Raw genomic sequence first — 26,826 nt, forward strand, 5'->3', positions numbered from 1 at the left:
GGGGACATCTTTAGCACTCATAACTCTTCATGTGATAAATTGTGGTAAAAATTGTGTCATTTTATATGTTTTTACCATTACTAGGTAGGGTGGCACGTGCAAGGCACGTGCTACCTCTTAAATGAGAAAATTAAAATAAATATATTTTTTTGAGAGAGAGTTTCAACTTATGGTGTCTGCTCCTGATAATAGCTTTTTATCATCAAACCAAGACACAAATAAGTTTTTTGGTCTAGGCAGGGATTGAAACTATATACATAAAAAATTTATGTCATACAAAGTTAATTTTATTTGTATGAGAATTTTAATAGTTAATCACACACAAAGTTAGGGTAGCTGTTTAACATATGAATATATAAATATATATATATATATATATATATATATATATATATATATATTACTATAGTTTCTTGGTACTTATTTACTAAAGGCAATATTCACCCACTAAAAACTTTTAAGAATGATAATGAATACCACGATATTTCAACAATAAGCAATTAAGTTTTGTTAAGACATTGTCACAATTTTTAAATTTTCGTAATGAACAATATCATATGCTACAATTGAAATTTTTTATCAAATATCTTCAACCATACACAATGAAAATTTTTTCATTCATATTTTCTTCTTTATCATTCTATGAGTCTAGGTTCAATATTTAGCTTACTTAGTTTTTAATGAACACTCATTTTAGGCAAAAAAAAAAAAAGATAACATAAGGCATGTGTCATTGAATTTCCCATTAGATAAATTATAAGTTTCAAAGATTTAAATCTAGAAAAATCAATGTTATTTAGGTAATAAATAAAACACCTTATATCACAATTCCAACTTCTAAGCATTACTACCATCTAAAACTCAAAATACATGAAAATTTTTTTGGAATGTTAAAATTTCGTGGGAGTATTTTAGACAATACACAATGTAATATTTTAAGAATCATTAGCTTTCATTAGGGTTTAACTGAGAGAATAACAATATGACATATCTGCTTTTTTCCCAAAATATTAAAAGGAAAATTGCTTGATTTTAAAGTTTAAAGAAGAATTGTGAACTACCCTAAACATAAAGGATGAAAAGTGTTTTTATCCAAAGTTATTAATTTTTAATTTTTTGTATGTGTAAAACTATGTGTTTTTACTTAAAATGGTGCATAAAGATAAAAATACATTAAAAAATATACAAAGTCAACCCAAGAAAACTGTATGTAAAATAGTGAATTTTGGTTCAGCAAATTGGACTAAACCAAAAAAAAAAAACTAGAAACACAACATAATGGTATAACATTTTCGTATTACCTGTATAATTTTATATATTATTTTAACTTGTAAACAATTGACACTTTAGTAGTTGTGAAAATATTATGATGACAATAAAATGTCTTAATATTTTCACAAAAGAAATGCTATGTCCACAACATTTACACAATAAATCATTAAATAGTAAGTTGTTATGAGTTGCTATTGGTACGAAAAAAAAAAGCAATTTCAATGATAAGTTTAAATTAAAACCAATAATAATTTACCACTTATGATTTGTTATGAAAATATTATGAAAAATGATGTGGATGTCGGATTTTTTTTCACAATACATTTATTTTTAATTGTGGTTGGTTCTAGTATGATATATACATATATATTTTTATTTTAACTTATATAAAATTAACGCCTCTAAAATTGTGAAAATATTGTCACAATTTGTTGCGATAATATTTTAACAGCTGAGATGGAGATAAAAAAAAAAAGTAAAAAAAGCCTGTTCAAGCGATATTTTCCAAAAAAAAAAAAAAAAAAAAACGAGTGAAGCAGTTTGGTTGAATAAACCAAAATTACTGTAGCCAAAGCACTCTAGAAAGTGTCATTGACACTTTTTATATAGTTTTTTTTGGTAGAAACTTTTGATATAGTTAGTAGATGAGTAGATATTCTACATTGTAGATTTTCCCAACATAAAACAGTGCCACCTAGTCCAGCAAAATACAGTGGCAGCTCCACGTTCTCTCATGTGCGTCGTTGTTTGATTGTTTAATTACGGTGGTTTTCCGCTCATCTACTTCACCCAACTATTTCCTCTCTCTCTCCCTGACTCTGTTGCCTGCATAAATTGAATGCCTTCTGATCTGCTAACTGTCCTATCCTAATGTCTATATATCCAATCATCTGTTAGCATTGAACACGACCCATTTGGTCTTTACTTCCTCCAACCCGTCCTGTCCTCTTCTAAATCAACCCCCAGCTAACCTTGTTAATCTCAAACCTACTCTTCTCTCTCTCTCCCTACAAAACCCCCCATTTAGCCATTTCTCAGATCCAAACTAAACGCATACTCTGTTCCAATCATGCATACCTGTGTTCTAGACAAGCTCAAGACTCAACCTTTCTGGGTTCTAGTGCTTTTCACTTTAGGTTCTCTCTCGGCTCTAAAACTTTCTCTCACTTTCCTCAACTGGGTCTACGTCAATTTTCTCAGACCACCCAAAAATCTCAAAAAGCACTACGGCTCATGGGCACTCGTAACTGGACCCACTGATGGTATTGGCAAAGGTTTCGCCTTTCAATTGGCTCGGGCGGGGCTTAATCTTGTCTTGGTGGGTCGGAATCCAGAGAAGCTCAAAGATGTCTCGGATTCGATTCAAGCCAAGTACAGCAAAACCCAGATCAAGAATGTTGTTGTGGATTTCTCTGGTGATTTGTCTGAGGGGATTAAGAGGATTAGTGAAACTATTGAGGGTTTAGATGTTGGGGTTTTGGTCAACAACGTTGGGGTATCGTACCCTTATGCCAGGTTTTTTCATGAAGTGGATGAGGAGCTTTTGAAGAATTTGATTCAAATCAATGTTGTTGGCACTACTAAGGTTACTCAGGCTGTTTTGCCTGGGATGCTCAAGAGGAAGAGAGGTGCAATTGTTAACATTGGCTCTGGAGCTGCCATTGTGATTCCTTCTGATCCTCTTTATGCTGTTTACGCAGCCACTAAAGCGTAAGCATAGTCTTGCAGCAAGTTCTTTCTTTCTTTGTTGAATTTGAGATAGCTTGAAAATTTTTGGTTCATTTCATAATTTTATGAGCTGAAAGGAGGTTACTTGTGTTTTTGATCAGGTATATTGATCAATTCTCGAGGTGTCTCTATGTTGAATACAAGAAAAGTGGAATCGATGTTCAGTGTCAGGTATTGAGCTTATGTCTTAGATAATCTTGTTTTGTTTTGGTTAAGTTTTATTTATGTTCAAATGATTAGTTAATATCATTTTTCTTTAAATCCCATTTCCTGTTATTTTTGTATATTTCTTAGATTTGTTTTGGTGATACAATAGTTGTCTTGAGAAGGACAACATAGGATGGAAGTTTGAAATTTAGATTTGTGCCATTAATATTGAACAAAAACTACTTCACACTTTAAGCCTTGTCCTTGTTGAGGGTATTGTAGAAGAAGCCAACTTTTGGTGGGCTTTTGAAGCCAAATTAATAGCCTATTCAACTTGAAGCTGTTTGACCTTCACATGGGATTGTCAGCCGCCTAATTTAGTGGTATATGGCAGCCCTCTGTCCCATGCTAGAGGCAAGTAGCTGTGATTGGTGAATTATATTAGGGTGGCCTATTGTCATCTAACATAAAGTTTTTAATGCAATGGGGAAACTCAATCTATTCACAACCTAATTTGCTTCCTAGAATTATAGGTAAAGTTATCTTTTCTTGTTTATCAATTTCAGATTGACAGTTTATGTTTTAGACAACGTTGCTTGTCTTAATTTGGTTATTAGACTCATTAGGTAAAGCTTGTCTTTCATTGATTTCCTTTTCATATTAATTTATCCTTTTAAATGTGACGTGAAGGATTAATAGATTGTTTAGCTTAGCTATGGACTGTGGGGAAACAGAAGAAAAAGAATGCCTATGTAGACATAAAAATGTAGTCTCTTTATTTTTTTTAGGACAATGATAAATAGGCTATAGATTAAGGGGTGGGCCTTAATCAAATATCTTTTATTATTTTTAGAAAGTAACAAGAGGTCGGGCTTTGGTGGGATGGCAAGGGCCTCCACCAAAAAGCAATAGGCCATGGGTTTGAGTCCTGGAATCAGCCTCTCCAAAAATAAAATTGGAGGTAAGGTTGTCTATCAATCAACTCTCCCAGATGCTGCAAAAGTGCGATTTTTTTTTGTACTGGCCTACTGGGTTTGACACCCCCCCCCCCCCTTTTTGTTTTAGAAATTTACTGTTAGGGTGTTAGGTAGCATCATATATTATTGAATCACAATATTGATAAATATAAGGGGTTGTTGTCTAGTGCAATGATAAAAGGCTTGGGCTGTCAAAGGCAAATGCAAAGATTTAAGCATTAATAGCAGTCAATTTCATGCCAAAAAAGCTAGAAGGTAGGACCAAATCCAAGCCATCCCTCCCAGCCCCCTTCATTTTGATTATAGGTTAAAACTCTATCTACTGAATCTACTGATCATAATAACAACTTACAATATTCTATGCAAAGACGTTGGATGAGTTAAAGGTTTTATACTAACGCAGTCTATTGGAGTGGTCTCGTTCTTGGGGTTTTACTAATTGCTCTGAGTTTATGTCTTCCCTTAGCTTAGTTTCCTGACTACCCTCTTTTTGTTGTGCTGTTTGTTCTATTTTTTCTTGTTGTTCATCATCATGAACATCTTGTACTTTTCATTTTTTTTTTCTCTTTAATATTAGATTTCTGATTACCTATAAAAAAAAAAAAAATAAAAAAAAACAATATTCTATGCAAATCATATTTTGTCCTTCAATAGGTCATGGATTTTACATGACACCTTCTACATGGTCAGACTTTGGACATTCCATGCCCCTGCCCCTCCTCCCCCCAACCTTTTCCCAGTTCAAGTTTGTTTTTAAGTTGGACTGCTCATTCTGTGTTGGTATCATGAGGACTTTCTTTTATATGCTTAAATATGGGATGTTGGATGAGTGGATAACGCAGATCAAAATTGGGTTCATTTATGATGAGTTCAAGGCAGCTTCGAATAAGTGCAAGATAAGGAAATATCAATGGGATGGTTATATTCAGTGACCAATTGATGTCACCTGTAATTAGGAATGATAGACTACTAAACAAAAGATCAAATAGAAGTAACTCTAGAGGACATTAGTTTAGGCAATGAAAAAATGGGTAAGTAATGATATGGTCTCACATATAGAGTGAAGCAATTTGCTTAGTGAAATGCAATGCTTTGCATAGTTAAGATATATATATATATTTTTTTAAATTGTTAAGTGACATACACACCGATGGGTCTAGAACCCATGCTATTACCTCCATCCCATTATTGTGGAAGGAGGAAATGTCATTTGAACTAAGCAGATAGATGCTTTTCTTTTGTGTGACTATTTTATGTCAAAAGCATTTAGCTTATAGACATGCAAAAAAAAACTGTGTTGTGAGCTTTTGTTCGCTTATCACCCTTTGTATTGCATTGGTTAATGTTCACTGATCAATCCGCTGGATGCAGGTTCCGCTATATGTGGCAACCAAGATGGCATCAATCAAGAGGTCCTCCTTCCTTGTTCCATCAACAGATGGATATGCCCGAGCAGCTTTGCGTCACATAGGCTACGAGCCTCGTTGCACACCTTACTGGCCACACACCCTCCTCTGGGCTTTGGCCTACTCCTTGCCAGAGTTTGTTGTTGATGCATGGCGGCTGAGGTTTTGCCTTGGAATTCGAAAGAGGGGACAACTCAAGGACTCAAGGAAGAAGGAATAAGCCAGCGTCTTGCTCTAACTTTTATCAGGGATGGCTTCTTAGTCAAGTACATTGGTGGATTAAAATTAAGAATGCTAATTGTATGGTTGGAGTTCACCTTGCAATTTCATTAGCATTATGAGAGTTTGGTTTCAATATAGACTGTTCTTCATTTTTCCTCGTCTCTTAAAGTTTGATTTTACGAATGTTATAAATGTGGTCCCCCTGATCAAAAAAAAAATGTGGTCCCCAGAGGGTGGTTTTATTTTCTTTCAATTTATTTTTTAATGTCAACCCTCGGTTCTAGTTTGGCGCTACATTTATTGGGTTAGTTGAATATGTCGGCAGAGTTGGTTACTAAAGATTTTTCATGACGATTTCGTTCACGCAAAAGAAGCAGATCAAGCACCCGCTGAACTCGTGTTTTTAAGCTTTCCAAAAGTACAGATACGGTTGCAACGACTACTACCCCTGCACTAATGATAAAAACAAGCAACCTAACACACAAATATGACCAACTCAGAAAGTCATGTAAAAAATGTAGTTTTTATTCTGGCATGGTTTTACTGGTTTGGATTGGAGTACCACATCATCTATGTTTTTTTAGGTGGATTGACAATACAGTTCAGAAGAGGATTTACCAAAGATTTTATACAAACATAACTGATAACATAAATTCACAATTATTTGGGCCCATGCTTATAGCGTAATATTATGTTTCTGGAGCAGGATTTCATTCGTATCAGCTAGAACTTTCTTTTTTTTTTTTTTTTGGTTAAGAATGGCAATTTCATTAACTAATCAGAAGCAGAAAAAGAACAGGTTGAGCAGGCTCGCTCATACAAGAACAGGTTGAGCAGGCTCGCTCATACACAGTGCTAGCAGAATCTAAGCTAAGCAACAGAGCTACATCAGAAGGAGGAAAAGAAAAAGATAAAAAAATCTTGTGACAGTAAAGCTCCTCTTCTTGCTAGTGTGTCGGCGCACTTGTTGGCTTCTCTAAAGCAATGTTAGATAATAGTTCTTGGGATTTTCTTCAGGCTCTCCTTGCAATCTGCCACAATCACGTCATTCCCATTTAAACTCCCACCTGGTTTCTTTAATAGGTCCACAATCAGATTTGCATCCAACTCTATAACCACAGCTGGAAGATTTAACTCAATGCACATATTTAAACCATCCCGTAGCGCCCAAAGTTCAGCTGCAGCGCTGGTAGTGGTTCCAATAGCACGAGCATAACCTCCCACCCATTCAACATTAGCATTTCGAATAATGCCCCGTCCCCCAGCCCGGCTAGGATTCCCAAGAGAAGATCAATCCATATTCAGCTTGTGCCAATTTTGTGGGGTGGCTCCCACTTGATAAAAATTGTTCCCAAGTTCCTTTTCTTCCTCTCGTTAACACCAAGAAAGGCATATTCAGCTACCTTAGCAAAAATATCAGATTTGGAGATCTTGTTAGGAGCTTCATTATTAAAAACAACTGTATTCCGGTGTAACCATAGGTTCCACACTCCAATGGGAAAAATGATCCCCCACAGGATACCATAGGTTCAGTTAGAACTAGAACCATACTTAAATGTAGTTAATGCCCAATTATTCTAGAGGACCACACTAAGTAAAACCCATTTATTTTGGGCCTACTATATTTATTTTTAGCTTTTTATTTTTTCACATGGCCTAAGTTCATTTAAAATTAATGGAGAAATTAAAGGAGTGTGGTATGCAGGGTAAAGAGTGGGTCTATTTTGGGTCTATCCATAATCCCAGGAGGTAAATTTTGCCAAGTGAGCTTGTAACACTTGCAAAATCCATGAGCAAGCCTCGTGCAAACCACAAATACAAGAAAAAAAAAACACACACAAAATTGATCTGCTGCATTTGCCATAAATCTAGGACTAAATGTCTCCACCATGAAAAATCGATTTTTCTTCATTTAATATTGACTGGCCAAATCCCTTAAATTTAGTAGATTCTTTGGGGGATGCACCCCTCAAAATAGTCCAGAAAAATTGGTTTAGTTAGTCGATTGTCTTAAATTGTTATAAAAAGCAAGTGATTGTAATATCCAAATAAGATCAAACTCCAAGGTAGCCATTCTTTTAAGAATCCAGAAATCAAGAAACTCAAACCTTTAGGTAAAAATGGCCAAATGGCACATTTTTATTTATTTATTTATTTATAATATTTTGGAATCTACCGCTGTTTGCAAAATAATTAGTAATCTATCACTTTTTTGAAACTTGATTTTGTGGAAATTGAGTTTTCCCTAGTACTCGAGTTTTGTGAACTCGAGTACCATGAAAAAATTTTGAAATTTTTTGATGTAACTCGAGCTCAAGGAACTCGAGTTCCATGAAATCCAGTTACTTCAAAAACTTATAAAAAAATTTCATGGTACTCAAGTTTCGTGAACTTGATAATCATGGAAAACTCGATTTCCACAAAATTGAGTTTCAAAAAAGTGGTAAATTGTTAAATATTTCGCAAACAGTGGTAGATTCATACATATTTTCTCTAACAGTGGTATACGGCCATTTTGATCCAAACCTTTATGTAAAGTTGGAAATCGTACACCATTTAGTTCAATTATAAAGCTTAGCTTCAAGAGTTACACTTTGGAGAGGAAGTAATAGATTCCAAATTGTGCTTTTCTGTGGGTGTGGTAGCATAAATAAACCTTCTCTCTCTCTCTCTCTCTCTCTCTCTCTCTCATCTTGTTGTATTATGATCATATAAAGTTTAAGAGTAATTACTTTGATGATCTCTCATTTTGTGGGGTGGTATCTTTGAGCATTTTCTTCACTATACATCATTAGCCTCTAATCTTTATAAGAGTGAGTAGTAGACATGAATCATTCCATCAGGAACCAGGGTTGGTAAGTCCAAACCCACTTGAACCCGTCATTCAAAAAACCTTCCTAACAAATGTCTTATTTTTTATTAAAAATTTAAAACTGACGGGGAATCTGCATTTTTGTTTATGTTTATGTTTTTTGAATGGCATAAATAATTTCAAATTATAAGAACAAGGAAAATTTAGATTAATTACTGAATTGAAAGCTTATGAAGCCCATATCCTGCGTAATAAAGAGGACAACTTTTTTCATTGTTTAAACTCTAATGCCATTATACAAAATACTCATCATTGTCATCAATATGAAATTTCCCATACAAAAACAAACAACTTTATCAACTAAATTAACTCGGATCCACAAATCACATGTTATTAAGCTCAAAACAATGCCCTCAATGATATATCATTATATTTGTACACTCCTAAAATTAGCATACAAGGCTACTTTTCACCTTTGTTTTTTTTTTTCCTCCTTAACAATAAGCCTAATTACATATCAAATTTTTTAAAAATTGACACTATTGTGTTGGTAGCAAGTTGTGATGAGGGCACAATAAAAATGATGTAAGTGGTAGTCTCAGATGAAAGTTATATTATACTCAATTACTAATTAAAATTTGCCACCTTAACAAGATGTAAAATACTAAAACTTGTTTGGTCCATTGCATTGTTTTTTACTTAATATGTGTTTGGGTTGGGATTTTAAGCTGATGGTTTACTTATTTATCCACTGTTTGTAAGTATCACGTTGGTCTTACAAGAAAAAAGCTTATTTCTATCATTGTTAGATACTGCTTGCAAGTATCACTTTATACTTTCTGCTCAATGAGGGCCCCGTTTTTTTTTTTTTTTGTTTTGCTATAGGACTTTCCGAAAAAGGAAAAAAAAAATCAACTTATTTTATTTAACTTTATTTGTTATCTAAGGAAATTTTAAGTTTTTTCTTACTTCATCCCTTTGGGTCTAGTGCTTACAAAAACAAGTTGAGCCCATCATCAAGGGAAAAACACACATAACAAATAACAATGGGCTTTCCTTCCTAGACCCAAGTGAAGAAAAACACTAGAATATGTATGTACTGTTCTTAAAGCGGTGCGCGCATTGCGCTTCTGTGTCTCTTTGAAATACCAAAAACCCAAAACAAAACAAAAACCAAAACCTTGTGGAACTTCCAGACTTCTTCTACTACATACATGTATATGCCGCCATACAACAATAACCTTTGTGTCCACTTTCACCCTCATCAGCTCAACCTCTAAAACTACTCACTACCTCAATTCATGGCGAAACCGGGTTCTGGGTCCTGTTCCGATTCTAATATAGCCTCTCAGAATGTTGTGTTTATAGACACCAGCCTTGACACCCACTTGGCCTTGTTTGTCTCCGATTCCGACACCGTTTCCGACCTCAAAAGTAATCTCTTTCTTCCATCACCTGAAACTTTTTTTCTTTTTTCCTTTTTGGGTTTTGTGTTTTTGTTTTATTGAGAGGTTTTTTTGCTTGGTTGGTTGGCATTTTGGAGTGTTTGTTTGGAGAAATGAATTTTCTTTTTTCTTTTTTTTGGGACCAAGCAGTGTATATAAGCCTGTTAAATTAGATTACTTAATAATGTTTTATAGCTAATGCTAGGAAAGTTTAAGTATTTTGATCAATTGATATTGCCCAATTTATGGGGTTTTTTTTTTTGGTGCGAGTGTGTAAAATAATTTGAGAATAATTCATAAGTCTTGGGTCTTGCACTGAAAGAAATTCAAGAATACAATTGTTGAGCTACATGTTCTGAATATGATGTATGATTGGTTGCACTTTTTCTCTAGGCGTTTTGACATTGAAATGCTAATACTAGGTGAGATTGAGCTGTGTCTTCAATTTGTAGAATGGTTCTAGCTATAAAATTATGTTAGCACTGGATCCTTGACATTGTTTATTGTTAAGAAAGATGTTAGTTATGCATTGAGTTTATATATGGCAAAATACAATCCTCACATGCGCAAGCGTCCAATCTTAATCATTAAATTAAAACATTGAAGTAAATTTTTTTTTTGAGGGAGTAATACTTCAACATAATTTGATCGTAGCGATTAGCTATTTTGAGGGTTAGTCCTCCCATAAGAATGGGGGTGATGGCTAAGGTGTTGAGTTCAGTACTCTCTAAGAGCATGTCTAACTTAATAATATAAAAGGAGGGAGGGGGAGAGGAATCTATCCCTAGGAAACATTGCAAAAAAAAAAAACTGAGATAAATGGATGAATTAGAAATTCAAGGGTTTTAGAAGCCGACTTCCAATGACTCAATGAGACAAATTTTTATTATATCATCTTTTGTTAACTGGCAATATACCTATGCAGTTTATTTATTAATTAATAAAATGAATGTATACTTAAAAGAGGGATAAAATAAATGATATCTTATATTGTTTAACATTTCTAAATGTGAGTTTGCATCAAGATGGATAACACTTTTGATATGGCGAAAAGAAAGACATGATTTTGGTATAATTATAATTTTTAGTAGTTAAGTTTCAAATAAAATAAAGTAATTAGCATTCCAAATATTTAGAACTTTTTATTTTTTTATTTTTTTCAAATTTTTTTTTTAAGTTCCTAATTATTTAGACTTGTAAAAAATGAAGAAGAATTATTTAGAACTTTTGCTGATGAAGTTCCAGTTGAAGCAAGATGGCTGATAACTTATATGTTGAATTTTGTTAATGGAGTTCGATAGGAGAAAATTGGTTGTAAATTTTTTGGTTTTTTTTATTTATTTATTTAACTAATCAATGCTTATAAATAACTGATTATTAAGTTTTGGGGCTAAAGCTTTGTTATTTTTGTTGTTGTTTTAATCAAATCTTAAAAAACAAAAAGAAAAGCAAAAGAAAGAGAAAAGAGGAAAAAACAACTGTCTCATTGTGAAAGGATTGCTTGTAATATCTACATTGAGTCACGTGGAATAAACACAATGTATAAGACTCAACCTTTATTATATCATGGAACATATGATATCTTATCATTATAAGTAATTTGGTGATGTATAGATGTGCACCTTATGGTTCTTCACCGTTATGATCTATGCAACTCCTAGATTAATGCCAGGGAAAAAAAAAAAATTCTAATTTCCCACCAACTAGTGCTTAAAATGTCTCTAGTTATACCTTTTCACTTTCCATTCCTAATGACCTATACATATTGTCAACTTGCAGAGAAAATTCTTTATGAGCACCCACTGTGCTTTCCTAACACTGGGAAGATACAAATTCATGCTCTAAAGGTATGCTGCTTGAACACACAGAAAAAACTTTTTGACATCTTGCTTTTTGAACATATTTCATTCAGTTGATAGAGTCTTTTAACTTTGGCAGGTAAAGCGCAAAGGATACTTTTACCACTTATCAGATTCCATGTTTGTGAAAAGTGCTTTTGATGGAATCAAGAAGAATTGGTTTCTTTGTGTTGATGCCTCTCATTCAATGGAGCATGGTGAAAATCAACAGTCCCATATTCCCGGTTCTAACAACATATTAGCCTGTTTTGGCACCAATAATAGTACTTCATTTGATAGGATTGATCTTCCTCATGATGGTTCTCTCATAAGGCCATCCAATATTAATGGTTCACCACTGGTGCCGGTTGGGAGCAACCAGAATGTGAAAGAGAATGTTTGTATAGGTGACCGGTATGGTTCAAGTGATTTTGGTGTAAAAGCTTTAAAAGAAAAAAACGTTTCAGTTCATGGATTTGGCAAAGATGCGTCACAACAAGATATTGCAGTCCCAGAATACTCTTTAGATAATGCAGGTAGAGAAGTTTCATTTGATATGAGGATGGGAAACAAAAGTATTCCTGATGAACCTTGCAGGAGTTCATCTTCTAATATTAGTAAGAGGTCAGTTTCTACAATAGAGAGGAAGAATTATCTGAGCAAGGAAACTGAAGTTACAGAAAAACATGGTGGCATGATTGAAAAATTTAAGAATGATGTGGATGTGCAAGGCAACAAGTCATTGGAAGAAGCTTCACAATCTAGGTCTCATAAAAAGAGAAAGCGTAACATTGAAAAGAAAATTGGAGATGATGATTCTTTGAAGGAAAAGAGAGTTTTGACTTGTGATTCTACTAAAGAGATCTCCAAGGCAAATACCATCTTAGGCAGTATATCTTCTGAACCAGTGGAGGATTCCCATTTATTAGAAACTGGTTCAAGCAGTGGGAAGCATAAGAAGAGGAGAAAGAAAACTTCAAAAACTCTCAATCAGGTAGTTTCTGCAGTTCCTTCTTCTGGAAAAGATGTCAGAGAAGAGAACTCTCAGGTCACGGTGGGACCTAATCACAAGGATTCAGGTGGAGAACCTGGTGCAGCATCTGTTCCTGGACAAGATGTCCAGCTTGCAACTGTAACAGCTTCTGAACTCTCTGGAATTTCCTTGAAGGAAAAGCAGGGTGATTCTGTTCATGAAATGGGGGAAAATAATGAATTACCCTCTTCACTAGTGGACAAACAGAAGACAAATGTGACCGTCGACAGTTTAGCCACTGAACCTTTGGAAAATGTACATTTTCTGGAAACTGATTCAAGCAGGGTAAAGAAGAAGAGGAAAAAGAAATCTGATTCCCTTAATCAAGTAGTCACTGCTGTTCCTTCTGCCAAAGATACTAAGGAAGAAAATTCTAGGGTCACTGTGGAAATTAACCAGAAGGATTCAACATCTGTAACTGGAGAGTGTGTTCAGGGTGCAATGACTTCTGGACTTTGTGAAATCTCTGAGAAGGAGAAGGAGAAGGAGAAGCAGTATGACTTTGCAGTGGGGCAACATGACAAAGTACCCTCTTCACGAGGTGATTCCCATCCGTTTTATTCATATGTGATTTAATATAATCTTGCTTTTGTTTAATTTTAGTTCAAGTTTGTTGAAGACGTCTGTTTAATTTGTACAACACTTGTGAAAATTGGCATGTCAGAAATTATTTCTTAAATTATAAAAGAAAACACCTCTATTAACCTCAAAAAATGTGCATTGTTATAAGGGTGCTGTCATTAATGGCAAGAAACTCATACATTTTTATTGTTTTTATGATACTTTCAGTTTTCTATATTTATGTTTTTAATGCATGCAAACCCTGTATATGTTTACTGTGATATGTTCACTAAGATATATACATATATAGCCGCATTACCTGTGCTACATCTCTCATACTTGCCATTTCTGCACCCCCTGCCTTTGCTGATACATGACACTTGTGTTGGTTTTCAGAAATCATAGCATCTTTTTGCTGATTATACTGCTCCCTGTATATGTTTATTGAGATAAATTCACTAGAATATATAGATACATAGCCACGTCCCTAATGCTACATTTTTCATAAATTCACATCCAACAGCCCTTTTCCTTTGATGATACATGACACTCATGTTGGTTTTCAGAAATCAGTATCTTTTGCTGATTATACTGCCGGTTCTTTTGTAGATCTTGACATGTGTGACACTGATGCTGGCAATGTGAAAAGCAAAAGTGATGCAACTGAAGGAGCTGCTGCTGTTGGAGTAGGGAGAAATATAAAAGACAGTTGTGTTATTGACTTTGAAGGCCATCCCTCTGTCATCAAAGAGCTGAATAATCTCCCTATTCTTTCCAGGCCTGAGAATAGCATCCTTAATGACAATGCCAATTGTGAAACTGATCAGACTGACAGAGTTGAAGAGAAAAGAGAATCATCACATGACGGAGATCCTAAAGGGATGCTGTCAGGAAAGGACAAACCATCTAGTCGGGGTGAAACAGACATGAATGCTAAAGAAGTGATTGTCACTTCTAAATTGTCAGATGGAACTGGAATTGTTGAGCATAGTATATCTGGTAAGAAAAAAAGGAAGAAGAGAAAAGCTGAGGATTCAGTCGGGGGGACACCAATTAAATTAGGTACAGAGCTTGTTAAAGGTTCTGAACATGAAATATCTTCGGCAGAGCCTGATAAAGCTGTAAATAGTGATAATTCCACTAACAACACTAAGAAAGAAGAAAGAAATTTCTCTCAATCTCAGGAGAAGGAAGTATCAAAAGTAAAAACATTGAGTACATCCCTTTTGGCTTCTGGTGGAGAAACTGGTGATGTCAATGGAGATGACGTGGAATCCTCAAAGCAAATCAGCAACACTCAAGCAGATGCAGAGAAGGATGAGAAAATGAGTAAGAAATCTAAAAGGAAACAAAATGCCACTGCAAAGAACCTCCTGGATTTACAAACAAAAGATCAAGATGTTGTCCATAAGGATCCAAAACCTTCCACTGACGATCAAAAGGAAGTGCAAGCTTCTGGTGGGGAAACTGGTGATGTCAATGGAGACGAGGTGGAACATTTAAAGAAAATCAGCAAAACTCAAGCAAATGCAGAGAATGTGGATGAGAAAATGAGTAAGAAATCTAAGAAGAAAAAAAAGGCTACTCCAAAGATCCTCCTGGATTTGAAAACAAAAGATCAAGATGCTGGTGATAAGGATCCAACACCTTCAGCTGATAATCAAATGGAGGTGCAAGCTTCTGGCGGGGAAACTGGTGATGTCAATGGAGATGACATGGACTCCTCAAAGCAAATCAGCAAAACTCAAGCAATTGCAGAGAATATGGATAGGAAAATGAGTAAGAAATCTAAGAAGAAACAAAGTGCTACTGCAGAGAACCTCCTGGATTTGCAAACAAAAGACCAAGATGTTGGTCATAAGGATCTAACACATTCAGCTGATAATCAAAGGGAGGTGCAAGCTTCATCCAAATCGACAAAGAAAACTAAGTCAACAAAAACAAGTACCAAGAATAAAAGTAATGAATCAAATTTGAAGCACGAGAGAGATTCAGTGGTTGAAATTGATCCTCTTCATGCTCAAACGAATTGTGTGACTGACAAGTCTTCTCAAGTTCCATTACATACAACTGAAGGCAATTCTAAGGGAAGGCCAGTTGAAGATGAAAATTCTGAGCAAATTCTTCCTCCTGAAGAGAAGGTTCCAAAAGCTTCTAGAAGTGACTCTGGAACTGGCAAGTCTTCCCAAGTTCCATTACATACAACTGAAAGCAACTATAAGGAAAGGCCAGTTAAAGATAAAGGCGCCGAGCGCATGCTTCACCCTGAAAAGAAGCTTCCGAAAGCTTCTAGAAGTGGCAAAACAGCTCCTCAATCTAGTATGTCTGATACGTTCACTTCCATTCCTAAAGAAGTAACAAGGCCTGGCACTCTCAATGCTTCTGAGACCAGAATTAATTCGGAGAGAAAAAGTGAAGCTTTAGCTGTATCAAAGTCTAACTTGGGAAATTCTAAGAATCTAGTTCACCAAAATAAATTGTTTAATGAGAACAAATCAGGTGCAGGCCAGGGTGTTAGAAAAGCTTTTGTTAATGAAACTGGGGAAGTCGTAAATAGCTCACAACATGATAAGAGCTTGCTAACTAAATTGGGAGCAATCTTCAAAGATGATAGTAGTGGGTCCTCTGAAGACGAAGATGGAGTTGACAATTCAAATGCCAGCACCAGAACACCGTCAGATAATTCATTTTCATCTGACTTCTCAGATGGGGAAAGCAACGCAAAACTCAACTCACCACGAAATGGTAATTCAATTTCTGTCTGAAATTTTAGCACCCAACATTGTTAATTGTATCAGGATTTAGGAAATTATTTTTCCTTGTACATTGCATTCTATTTTCTCTTGCATCTTTTTGAGATAAGTGGACAAGTCAGATTCATTGTTTTTGTTCTTTTCAAATGTTAAATATTTTAAATGTGTTTGGCTGTAACTTTGATTGTCTCATGGCAAGAAAACTTGAATGATCCATGTTGACCTGATTCAGATATCATCTAGGTGGACAGCATATGAGAAGGTATAATTACAGTGTTTAGGCCTTGAGGCAAACATATTACTTATCTTTTATAAACTAGATGGCAATTACCTTAAGAAATGCTTGAAAGTTGAAACCTCCTATGTGTGTTCAGCACTGACGGGGTGTTTGGTTTGCCGTAATGTTACATTACGCCATAATATTACATTATTGTAATCTTACATTAATGTAATATCAATACAATAATACAACATTTCTTTGTTTAGAAAGGTGATGAGATTCAGATGACGTGATATATTTTGTATTTTAAATTATGGTAATGTTAGAAAAATTAAAGTAAACCAAAAGCTTTAATGTGACATCATCATAATGTGCATCACATCAAGAGCACATTACAACGAACCCAACACCCTTGATTATAATATATATATATATATATATATATATATTTTTTTTTACGAGGTAACATATCTCTTACTTTAAGTATTAATGTCATCCACAAGTTGAAGTATTAATGTCATCCACAAGTTGCAGTATCTCTTATTTTTTTTCTTTTAGTATAAACTGGATGGCAATTTCCTTAAGGATCTATAACATAATCATGAATGGCATCATCCTCATTTTCTCTGTTACTTTCTTTCTGACAACTTTGGTCTGAGCTTATTGGAGCTAATTTTTCTATTTGAATCAAAATTGCCTTAGGATCTAATGACTCGAAAAGAAATAACAGTGGTGGAAGAAGCATCATGAATTCATGGTAAGCTCTCTCTCTCCCTCTCTCATATGTGTGTGTGTGTGTGTGTGTGTGTGTGTGTGTGTGTGTGGGGGGGGGGGGGGGGGGGGAAGGTGGTTCCTTGCGTGCACCACATAAGGTTTTCCAATCAATTCAAACACATAGCTGTATTGAATTTAATTGTCATTGTAATGCTGGTTGTGTTTTATTAGTCAATGCAACCATGTGCTTGAATTTAATTAAGGAACCTGATATACTGCACCTAAGGAGCTGTACGGAAATTGTTCCATGTGTGTGTTTACTGTCAGCTAGCTTTTTTGACATTTAGAATTTGTCAATTTAAAGGCTACATCCTCATAAACATTATTTCTTTGTTATGTATATTTTGTTCCCATCATTATCTCAAAAAATCTTTAATATATTTGTGATCCATGGGGCAGCTCTTCAGTTGCAAAAGATATGGACCTTGGTACAATCTTTAGAAGTTCGCGCAGCTTCAAGAAGGCTAAACTAACAGCATCGCAGTTGCAACTGGAAGACACTGAAAGCCAGCCTGTTGATTTTGTTCCGGACAGTCTGGCTGACCCGTAATTGCTCTCTTGTTTGAATGTTTTTTTTTTGTGTGTCCAGGAGCTAAAATTTTGGTCCTTATTCACTGTAGGCTGCGCATGTCTCTATGTACTGTTGAGAAGCAGAGGCATTAAGCATATCTGCCGGTTTTTTGTTTAATAATCAATTTCAAAAATTTTGAGTTTGTGTTCAGTGATTGGATTTTGATAAGAATTTTGACTGATAATATGATACAATACATAATGGAAGGAATTGAAAATTTGAAAGGATTGAATTTATTTTCTTCTTCTTCATCATCTTTTTTCCCCATAATAACTATTTTTCTATCCCTTGCATGTCATTCAATTTAAGCCAATAAGAGAATTTAGCATGCCCACATTGAAACAAAAGCTATATAAACCCCATCCAAATGTCATCACACAGGCATTCTCTCCAAGTTCATTTTCCATGAACTAAATGGAGCCACAGCTTCAACATCCATCACGAATGAATAAGCAATTTGGTCATTGATAAATTTTTAGAGGGTAAAAAATTTTAGTTTCTATGTTATACTTGTTATGCGATGCCTGAAGTAAAATTATATCTATTTGTAATGAAGTTTTAGTATAATCAAAATTATTTTAAGTGTGCATTTGGGTTAGGATTAAAAATTAAGATTATTTCATTATTCAGCTTATTTTTGCTACTATTCATGGGTTTTACTGTACTTTTTTGCACTATTTATGGGCCTTTCTGTACTATTTCAACTAACTTTGACCTTTATCTACAGTGCTTTCAGCAACAATTTTTCAATTTTAGCAAAATAGACGATATTCAAATACACTCAAAGTATGAAGGTAGGGTGGATATGGAATACCAAATTTAGTACCCTTTGCCTGAAATGTAAAGAGAAATAGTTGAATATGAATACCATGGCAAAATGGTCAAAATAACACCATTTATCAAAATACGAGGCTAAAGTTGGGGTTCAAGTCTCCAGAGGGGTTTCACATACATATACATTTAGATTAGGCTAAAGTAAAATTCTATCTTGTATAAAAAAAATAAGGCAATATACCACTGTTCGCAAAATATTTAAGAGAATACTACTGTTTTAAAACTCGAGTTTCGTAAAAAATGCGCCATGGTGGTGCCCGGTTATCTGAAATTTAGAATTAAAAATGTCACATGAAATTTGATTTATAGAACTTGAGTTCCATTGAGCCATAGAGTCAAGTGCTGCATTTGGCTGAAGTGTTAAAAACAAATTAGGATTAGGGAGAAAAAGAAGGCAGGGGGAGACCAAGTCAAAGACAAAACTGAGATTTTGAAAAACACAAAAAGTACTGTTTGAAGAAGAGAGAGGCAGTGAGCTAGTGAGATTTGTACAGAGTTGTTGAGATCTTCCTTGAGACATAGGAAAGCAGACCGTGAGTTCGTATGAAAAAAGAAAAAAGAAAAAAGAAAAAAAAGAGGATGATTGCAAGGACGGGAGGAGATGGTTATTTTAACTATTAGAGCATTCACATCAGCTCTTTCATTTTACACATCTACTTTTATACTAAAAATTCACTTTTTCTATTTTACACATTAAATTTTACAAAACACCCACATCAGTTCATCTATCCTACCACCATTTTTAATTAAATAATCAATTTTCTTTAATATTTTATTATTTTCCCAACTACCTCTTAAATTACTGCGCTCTCTCTCTCCCAACTCATTTCTGACTTTTGCTCTCTCTCTCTCTCTCTCTCTATACCCATCTCTCAAACTCTCCCTCTCCCTCTGCCACTCGATCAACTCTCCCTCTCCCTCTCGATCAACTCCCTCTACCTCTCGATCAACTCTCCCTCTCCCTCTCGATCAACTCCTTCTTCGATCACGAGCTCAGATCACCATCCGCGAGTCCGATCACGATCTGCGAGCTCCGATCGCAATTCGCGAGCTCCGATCGGCGATTTGCGAGCTCCGATCGGCGATCCGCGAGCTCCGATCACAATCCGCGATCTGCGAGCTCCGATTGGCGATCCGTGAGCTTCGATCGGCGATCCGCAAGCTCCAATCCAGCGTCCGCGAGCTCCGATCCATAGCAAGACCCACGAGCTCCGACCAGTCAAGCACCGATCTGTGTTTGTTTGTGTATGTCTGTGTTTTTTTTTTTGAGCAAAGTATATCTCTGTATATATTCTGTGTTGAGAAAAAGATGAGAGAATGGAGTCTGTTGAGCACGGATCAGAGAGAGAAAAAAAGGAGCGAAGGAGAAATGATAAAATATTGTATAAACGAGCTACAGTAGCTGTGTAAATATACACGGTACTGTAGCTCGTGGATGGTTTTACACGATTTTACCTAATTTTAGCTCCACTGATGTAGGGGATTTTTTGCTCAAAATGTGTAAAATTGAGAAATTTTTGCATTATACATGATTATCCACCAACTAATGTGGATGCTCTTATACGAATCAGAGGTCTGGTTTGTGGCTTTGGTTTTTCTCTCAACTCATGCCACAGATATTTGCTTTCTCTAAATTTCTCTTTTTTATGGTTTGCTTGAGATTTCTTCTTTTCATATTTTTTTTTCGTTGATTAACTCCCGAAATATAAGATGAAGAAAGACGTACATCAAGTTTAATAAGCAACTAACCAGCTTGGCTTCTTTTGGTTCATTAAGTTTAACAAGAAACAAGGAACTCAATTTATGTGAACTCGAGTTAGATGCATAACTTGAGTTTTATCATTATGGACTTGAGTTTTAAAATAGTGGTAATCTCTTAAAAATTTCGCAAACAATGGTATTTTCCAAAATATTTGGCCAAACTGTGTTATTTGGCCATTTTTGTTGAAAATACCACAACAAACCCCACAAACTTTGTTACAATTTGTCAACGTGGCGAGTTATGAGCAATAGAGTTTAGTATAATCAAAATTACTATAAGTATGAAGACAAGGTTAGGGTGGATATGTAATATTAAATGGCGTAAATGCACTTTTAGTCTCTACATTTTGGCATTTTTCCATTTTAGTCCTTACATTTTAATTTTACCACTTTTAGTCCTTAATTCAATTAATGCGTTCCATTTTAGTTATTTCCGTCAGTCAACCGACGAAAATAGCTGATGTGGTTGCCGGAAGAATTAAAATATTATAAAAATGCCACATCACCATGACACATCAGCATATAAATTTAAAAAATTAATTCTAACTAAATAATAAAAATAAAAACAGAATTAAAGACTAAAATTCAAAATTATTCTTCATGTTCTCCGGTTCTTCATTTTACAACTTGTTATTCATATTCTTCCCAAATCAAACATAGCAACCAAGAACTCAAACCCATCCTAAGAACACAAACCCAGCAACCCAAGAACTCAAACCTAGATCACTAGGACATAAATGAAAACAGAAAGAAAAAACCCAACACAATCAACACGAATTCTCAGCAAATCAAACCCATAAATCCAGTTAACAAACCAACCTAGATTAAACCCAGATCAAGAAACCAATCACAACAAACTCAAATCAACACAATCAAACCCAAACCAACACAATCAAACCCAAATCCCACCACCAATGACCGACACAATCAAGTCACCACCACCTCGCCAATCAAAAACATTTCTTCATAACATGAACTTCAGCTCAAAAACCCACAAAAATTCCAGAACGTGACCACCACTACCACCGAAAAAGTCACCAAACCCACCGATCAGTCAAGAAACCCACACCAAGACGGTGGCCGAGATTGGCAAGCTCCATTGTGGCCAAGATCGGGATGAAGGCCGAGATCAACGAGCTCCATTGTGGCCGAGACGGTGGCTGAGACGGAGGCCAAGATCAAGTTCCATTCTCTAGATCTGCTCCCACCGTCGGCCCCCTTCCTCTAGATTTGCTCCAAACCGATTTACAAGGACCCAACCACGCTCAGCCCACGGACCCACCAGCACCCACTTCCACGGACCCACCACAATGCTCAACCATTGCCGATCTAGCTCAGCCCACGGACCCACCACCATCGACCTCCACGGACCACCACAATGCTCAGCCACCGCCGATCTACACATACAATGCTCACCTACTCATTCTCTCCCTCTCTCTCTCTCTCTCTCTCTCCCTAAACTCATTTTATTTTATTTTATTTTATTTTTTACGGTAGAGCTCTCTCTAAAATCAGATCATGATTTTAGAGAGAGCTCACTTAAGGAAAAGTAAGTACACTATTTGAAAGGTTTTTTTTTTGGTAGAGCTCAGTAATGATAAATTTTGTTTGGGTTGGTTGAGATGAGAGAATAGAGTTTGAGTTTGAGATTATTTTTTAAATTCTGTTTTATTTCTGTAAATTTTAGTTTTTAATTCTATTTTTATTTTTATTATTTAGTTAAAATTAATAAATTATTTTTTAAAATTTATATGCTGATGTGTCATGGTGACATGACATTTTTTATAATATTTTAAGTCTTCCGGTATCCACCTCAGCTATTTCCGTCGGTTGATTGACGGAAAGGACCAAAATGGAACGCGTTAATTGAATTAGGAACTAAAAGTGGTAAAAATAAAATGTAGGGGCTAAAATGAAAAAAACATCAAAATGTAGGGACTAAAAGTACATTTACGCCATATTAAATTTAGTACCCTCCCCTTAAATGAGAAATAGTTGACTATGGAATAATGCTTGTATCACAACAAAACTCACAACTTTTGTCCTAACTTGCCCATATTCAACTATGAGTTATAAGTTGTGGGTGTATTATTCTATATTCAACTATTTCTCTTTAACATATAATTGGGTATTGGCTTTGTGGTTATAGAGTCAGCAATGGGGTCGGTTCCTATTGCTTGAAAATTAATCTCTGGTAAGCGCAAGGATACTGAATTGAACCTGCACGGTTTAGCATATTCCATCTTGGTTCCAGGCATCAACATGTACAAGAAAATTCTGGATTCTGGTATAAGTAAAAAGAGGTTTACAATCATGATAGATAATCAAATTATTCTTTGGTCAAATCGGCAATCTTTCTCCCTAGATCGTTTGCCTTTTTTATACGCTTTAGTATATTGATGCTTGATGATAGTATCACGAGGTTTCTTTTTGTCCCATAAAGTCTTAATCAGTTGATTTTATGGGTTTGAGAGTATCCTTCATTCCTCTTTATCTTTACGTATATTTCACCTAACGTATACTCTCATTATTATCTTATTAATTATTATTATTATAGTATCATGATTCATGCATTGGGCCACATTTAAAATGATCCCAGCTTACTCTTTCCTTTGATAGGTCACAATTAATTGCATCTTTTGTATATAATATAGTTAATGTATGAATTAAAATTAGAAGAAAGCCAAGGATTGCGATGCTATTGTTGGACACAGCTCACCAACATTATTAATCATTAATCATTCTCATCCTGCATTATAGGATATTAGTTGGGGTATTCTTCAAGAATTAATGGATAAAGCCTACTCTTGAACAAGTATAAATGTTTGTAGGGTGTAACAAGTATAAATGTTTGTAGGGTGTGGGGGGCAAGGGTTGAGATTCAAGTCTCTAGAAGAGAGTTTCACACACATATATACTTAAATTGGGCTAGAGTAGAAATTCTATCTTGTATAAAAAAAAAAAAAAAGATATAAGTATCTTAGAGAGCGATACTAGAAAAACCTCTCACAGTAATAATTATATTTATATCATGTATTGGATATCTGCAATTTTTCTCTCACAATAGTATGTAAGAATGCATATATCCATTACATGAAAAATATTCTCCTCTTTCAATATATATATATAAATTCAAACACTTGTGAGCCCACACCACATGTTGTGAGTGGCAAAGTGCATGCATAGCTCCTACATAAAATAGTTTTCTCTTAAATAGACATTAATTCAAATTTTGGATTTGAGAGGTAAATGAATCTAAAATTTAAATGTTTTAGAAAAATCAAATAAGCAACAGCAATAACAATAAAAACTTGATTAATAATTAATATATTTATTTTTTCTCCTAGTGAAGAATATACCTTCCATCATTTACCATCACAATTTTGGTGATCATACATGAGATTTTATCACAATTTTGGTTGTCCTACACGAGATTTTATTAAAGGTGTGCAAAGGGTTTTGTACCTTAATTGGTATAGTGTTCCTAGTAATAAAGTCATCCAAATAAAAAAATAAAAAAAAAATTCTCTTGTATTGTTGTAGCCATCGAATTATTATTTTTAAGTCTTTTAAAAGAAATAATTTCTTAAAGAAAAAAAATATTTTATACAAAAAAATACACAAAACTTATGAATTATCTTCTTAAAAAATTATAATGTTTCAAGATATAATCAACTAAGAATGTAATTACTAATGTCAAATAATAATTATCTTACTCATCGATTTATATATCTTTTCTCTCATAATATGTAAAAGTGATTGTAATCAAGTGACGGTCACATATTGTACAAAAGAAGTAATGTCTTGTACGTATATCAAATACATGAGATGTATTTTCACGATGAGGATGGTTTGATAATTTTCTTTTTTTGAAACACGACCTCTGTATCCAACCCGAACCCATCTACTTTCCGAATATGAACAAGCTTGGACCCCTTGAACATCTCCATCAATGGTTTCACACTAAAAAGATCATTGGCAGAGTACTTATCCGGCCGCCCAGACAACGCCACGTGTAACACACACACCCCATCAGGCTTTAACGTCCGTTCGATCTCGGCCACGAACTTTTGCGGGTACAGCGCGTGATCAAACACGTTTGAGAACTCAAAGTCGAAGGTGTCATTGTCGAAAGGCTGGTTGTGAAAGTCTCCTTTGATCACAAGCGGAGGACACGGCACCAAGTCGATCCCCACAGAGTCAGACACGCCGACACGTCTCAAGGCTTCAACCTCCTGGCCGACACGGGCCCCAATAGAAAGCGCTTTGGAATGGTTATGGAGGAGTTGCCGTTGCTTTAAAAGTTGGAAGAATTTCGCAAAGACTCGAACTTTTCGTTCCCAATCACTGGTTGTCCATATTTTTCTGAGTTTGGGGTTAAGGGTCTTGTTGAGTTGGTGTTGTATGTAGAATTCGTAGGAGCCGTATCCAGGTCGGATTTTGAGGTCCCCGGAGCTATAAGTCGGGTTTTTCGGCGTTGGTGGATTGGTAACGGTGTTGGGTTGGAGAGAGAAGACAAGGAAGAAGATAATCAGAGTGAGAGGGAGAGGAAGAAGAAGAAAGTAATTGGATATTTTCATGTTGTTTGCATGAGGCTTCAAAGTTCAACTTCTGTGTGTTTATGGTTTTGGGTTTGGAGCCATGGACGTGAAGAAAGACTAAGATAAGGATTATTAGGGCGTGAAAGAGAAATTTTTTACATCAATATAATATTAGTGGTAGTAAAACCTAAATAGAGTTCTTTAAGTGGTGTTGTTTAAGTCTTTTAATTTAATTCAAACACATTGATTTATTAAATTTAATTATCCTTTAAAGTATGAATTATGTGTTTAAATTTAATTACAAAACTTTAATTATAACAACTAAACAACTGTAACTAGAGTTTTCTCATAAGTTTGATAGGTATAGGATTTACAAGGTACACAAATAATGAACAATTAAATTAATTAGCTCACCTGTCCAGACATAGCAGACCAATATGACGTAAGGAGTGAAGCATTGGGACTATGACAGAATAAATGAATAAAATAGAGATATATGGGATGGACTCAAGATACCTATGGTGTAATTTTAAATAATGTTACATTATTTAATATTTTTTTAATTGAATACGAATTTTAATAAATTCATTATTGAATTATATTATCTTCATGCATTCTCTATATTTGCAAAATTTCAAGATGATTAAATATCAATAGTTATGTCATCAATCGATTGTTTAAAATTCAAGTTTTTGTAGTTTAAAATAATTAATAAAAGATAATTTAGGAGTTGAATGGTAAATAACAACTGATTGGCATGAATATTGATATACATGTTAAGAACGTATAGAATATATAATCTAACGGGAGAATTTTTAAAATATGAATCTAATAACAAATTATTGTGTGGTGTAATTATATATAAGACATTGATATGTTCAAAATATTATCACAACACTTTTATAAAAAATTTAAAATGGTAAGTTATTATTAGTTTTAATTTAAAATTATTATGATGTGGCTAGCTTTGATTTCCAACCGGTGGTTAACAAGGGTCGAGCTTCTTCTAGATTTATAACATTTTTTTTCTTTTATATATATATATATATATACACTCATGTGTCTATATATATAAAGTTGACTTGTTGTTCATCAAAAAAAAAAAGTTGACTTGTTTTATTTATCGTTTGGGAATTGGATATGCACAAGTTGACTTTTTGTATGCGAATTTGTGAAGTTGAGGTTAAAACCTACTCCTTGGTTTGAGGTGGTAGAAGAAGAGTACCTCTTGTGATATGATATGTTTGTGCACATGGCAAATTGTGCATTGGTACAGCTCAGACTGCACTCTTGAAGTTGGCCAAGGGTTCAAGTAAAGGCACAGTTTGACCCACTAAACCCCAAACAGGAAATGAGCTCGTTTAGATCTAGAAGAAGCTCGATCCCTGTTAACCACCAGTTGGAAATCCAAGCTAGCCACATCATAATATTACTTTATTTTTAAAATACAATATATAACCATCATGGGTGGCTAGCCATACCTATGCATGGTATATGCAGATACTTTGCCTTGAACACCCTATAAAATAGAGACTCGTATCACGAATCAACCGTCAAACCTATTTTGCCAACATAGCTTCATTGAACTTGCAAAGATCTTTGAAGCCTAAACCACCTTCCATTGGCACAAAACCTCTCATTTATTCCAATGAATTTTTCTCCTATCACCCCTTTAGTCCCACCAAAACTTATGAATAAGCATTTCGATATCTTGACAAAGACCAATAGGTAACTGGAAATAACTCATGGCAAAGGTGAGAATTGCTTGAACCACTGCCTTTAATAAAACTTCTTTACTTGCTTGAGAAAGCATTTTTTTTCCTTCCATCCTTGCAACTTCCCCCCAACTATATCCTTAATATAATTTAGACTCGCCTTTTTATTCCTTCCAACCACTGCTGGTAAGCCCAAATATTTCTCATACTCTTTGA

The 26,826-nt window shown here is 34.8% G+C and overlaps 3 protein-coding genes across 3 annotated transcripts; 2 read left to right on the plus strand and 1 right to left on the minus strand.

The window, feature by feature from the left end:
- The first annotated feature begins 1,922 nt into the window (after positions 1 to 1,922).
- On the plus strand, positions 1,923 to 6,005 carry LOC142630030 (very-long-chain 3-oxoacyl-CoA reductase 1-like). The gene is made up of 3 exons (XM_075804083.1): positions 1,923 to 2,982; positions 3,102 to 3,171; positions 5,496 to 6,005. Exons 1-3 carry the CDS (start codon positions 2,342 to 2,344, stop codon positions 5,748 to 5,750), a joined length of 966 nt encoding a protein of 321 aa, XP_075660198.1. The 5' UTR covers positions 1,923 to 2,341; the 3' UTR covers positions 5,751 to 6,005.
- Positions 6,006 to 9,685: 3,680 nt separating this feature from the next.
- Positions 9,686 to 17,995, plus strand: LOC142630029 (uncharacterized). Its single transcript, XM_075804082.1, has 6 exons — positions 9,686 to 9,998; positions 11,789 to 11,856; positions 11,948 to 13,421; positions 14,051 to 16,186; positions 17,117 to 17,171; positions 17,588 to 17,995. Exons 1-6 carry the CDS (start codon positions 9,866 to 9,868, stop codon positions 17,736 to 17,738), a joined length of 4,017 nt encoding a protein of 1,338 aa, XP_075660197.1. The 5' UTR covers positions 9,686 to 9,865; the 3' UTR covers positions 17,739 to 17,995.
- A 6,144-nt stretch (positions 17,996 to 24,139) lies between these two features.
- On the minus strand, positions 24,140 to 24,990 carry LOC142630008 (uncharacterized). Its single transcript, XM_075804065.1, has one exon. It carries the CDS (start codon positions 24,932 to 24,934, stop codon positions 24,191 to 24,193), a length of 744 nt encoding a protein of 247 aa, XP_075660180.1. The 5' UTR covers positions 24,935 to 24,990; the 3' UTR covers positions 24,140 to 24,190.
- Between the last annotated feature and the right edge of the window lie 1,836 nt (positions 24,991 to 26,826).

The sequence above is a fragment of the Castanea sativa genome, chromosome 3 (assembly GCF_040712315.1).
Source record: "Castanea sativa cultivar Marrone di Chiusa Pesio chromosome 3, ASM4071231v1".
Classification (NCBI taxonomy): Eukaryota; Viridiplantae; Streptophyta; class Magnoliopsida; order Fagales; family Fagaceae; genus Castanea; species Castanea sativa.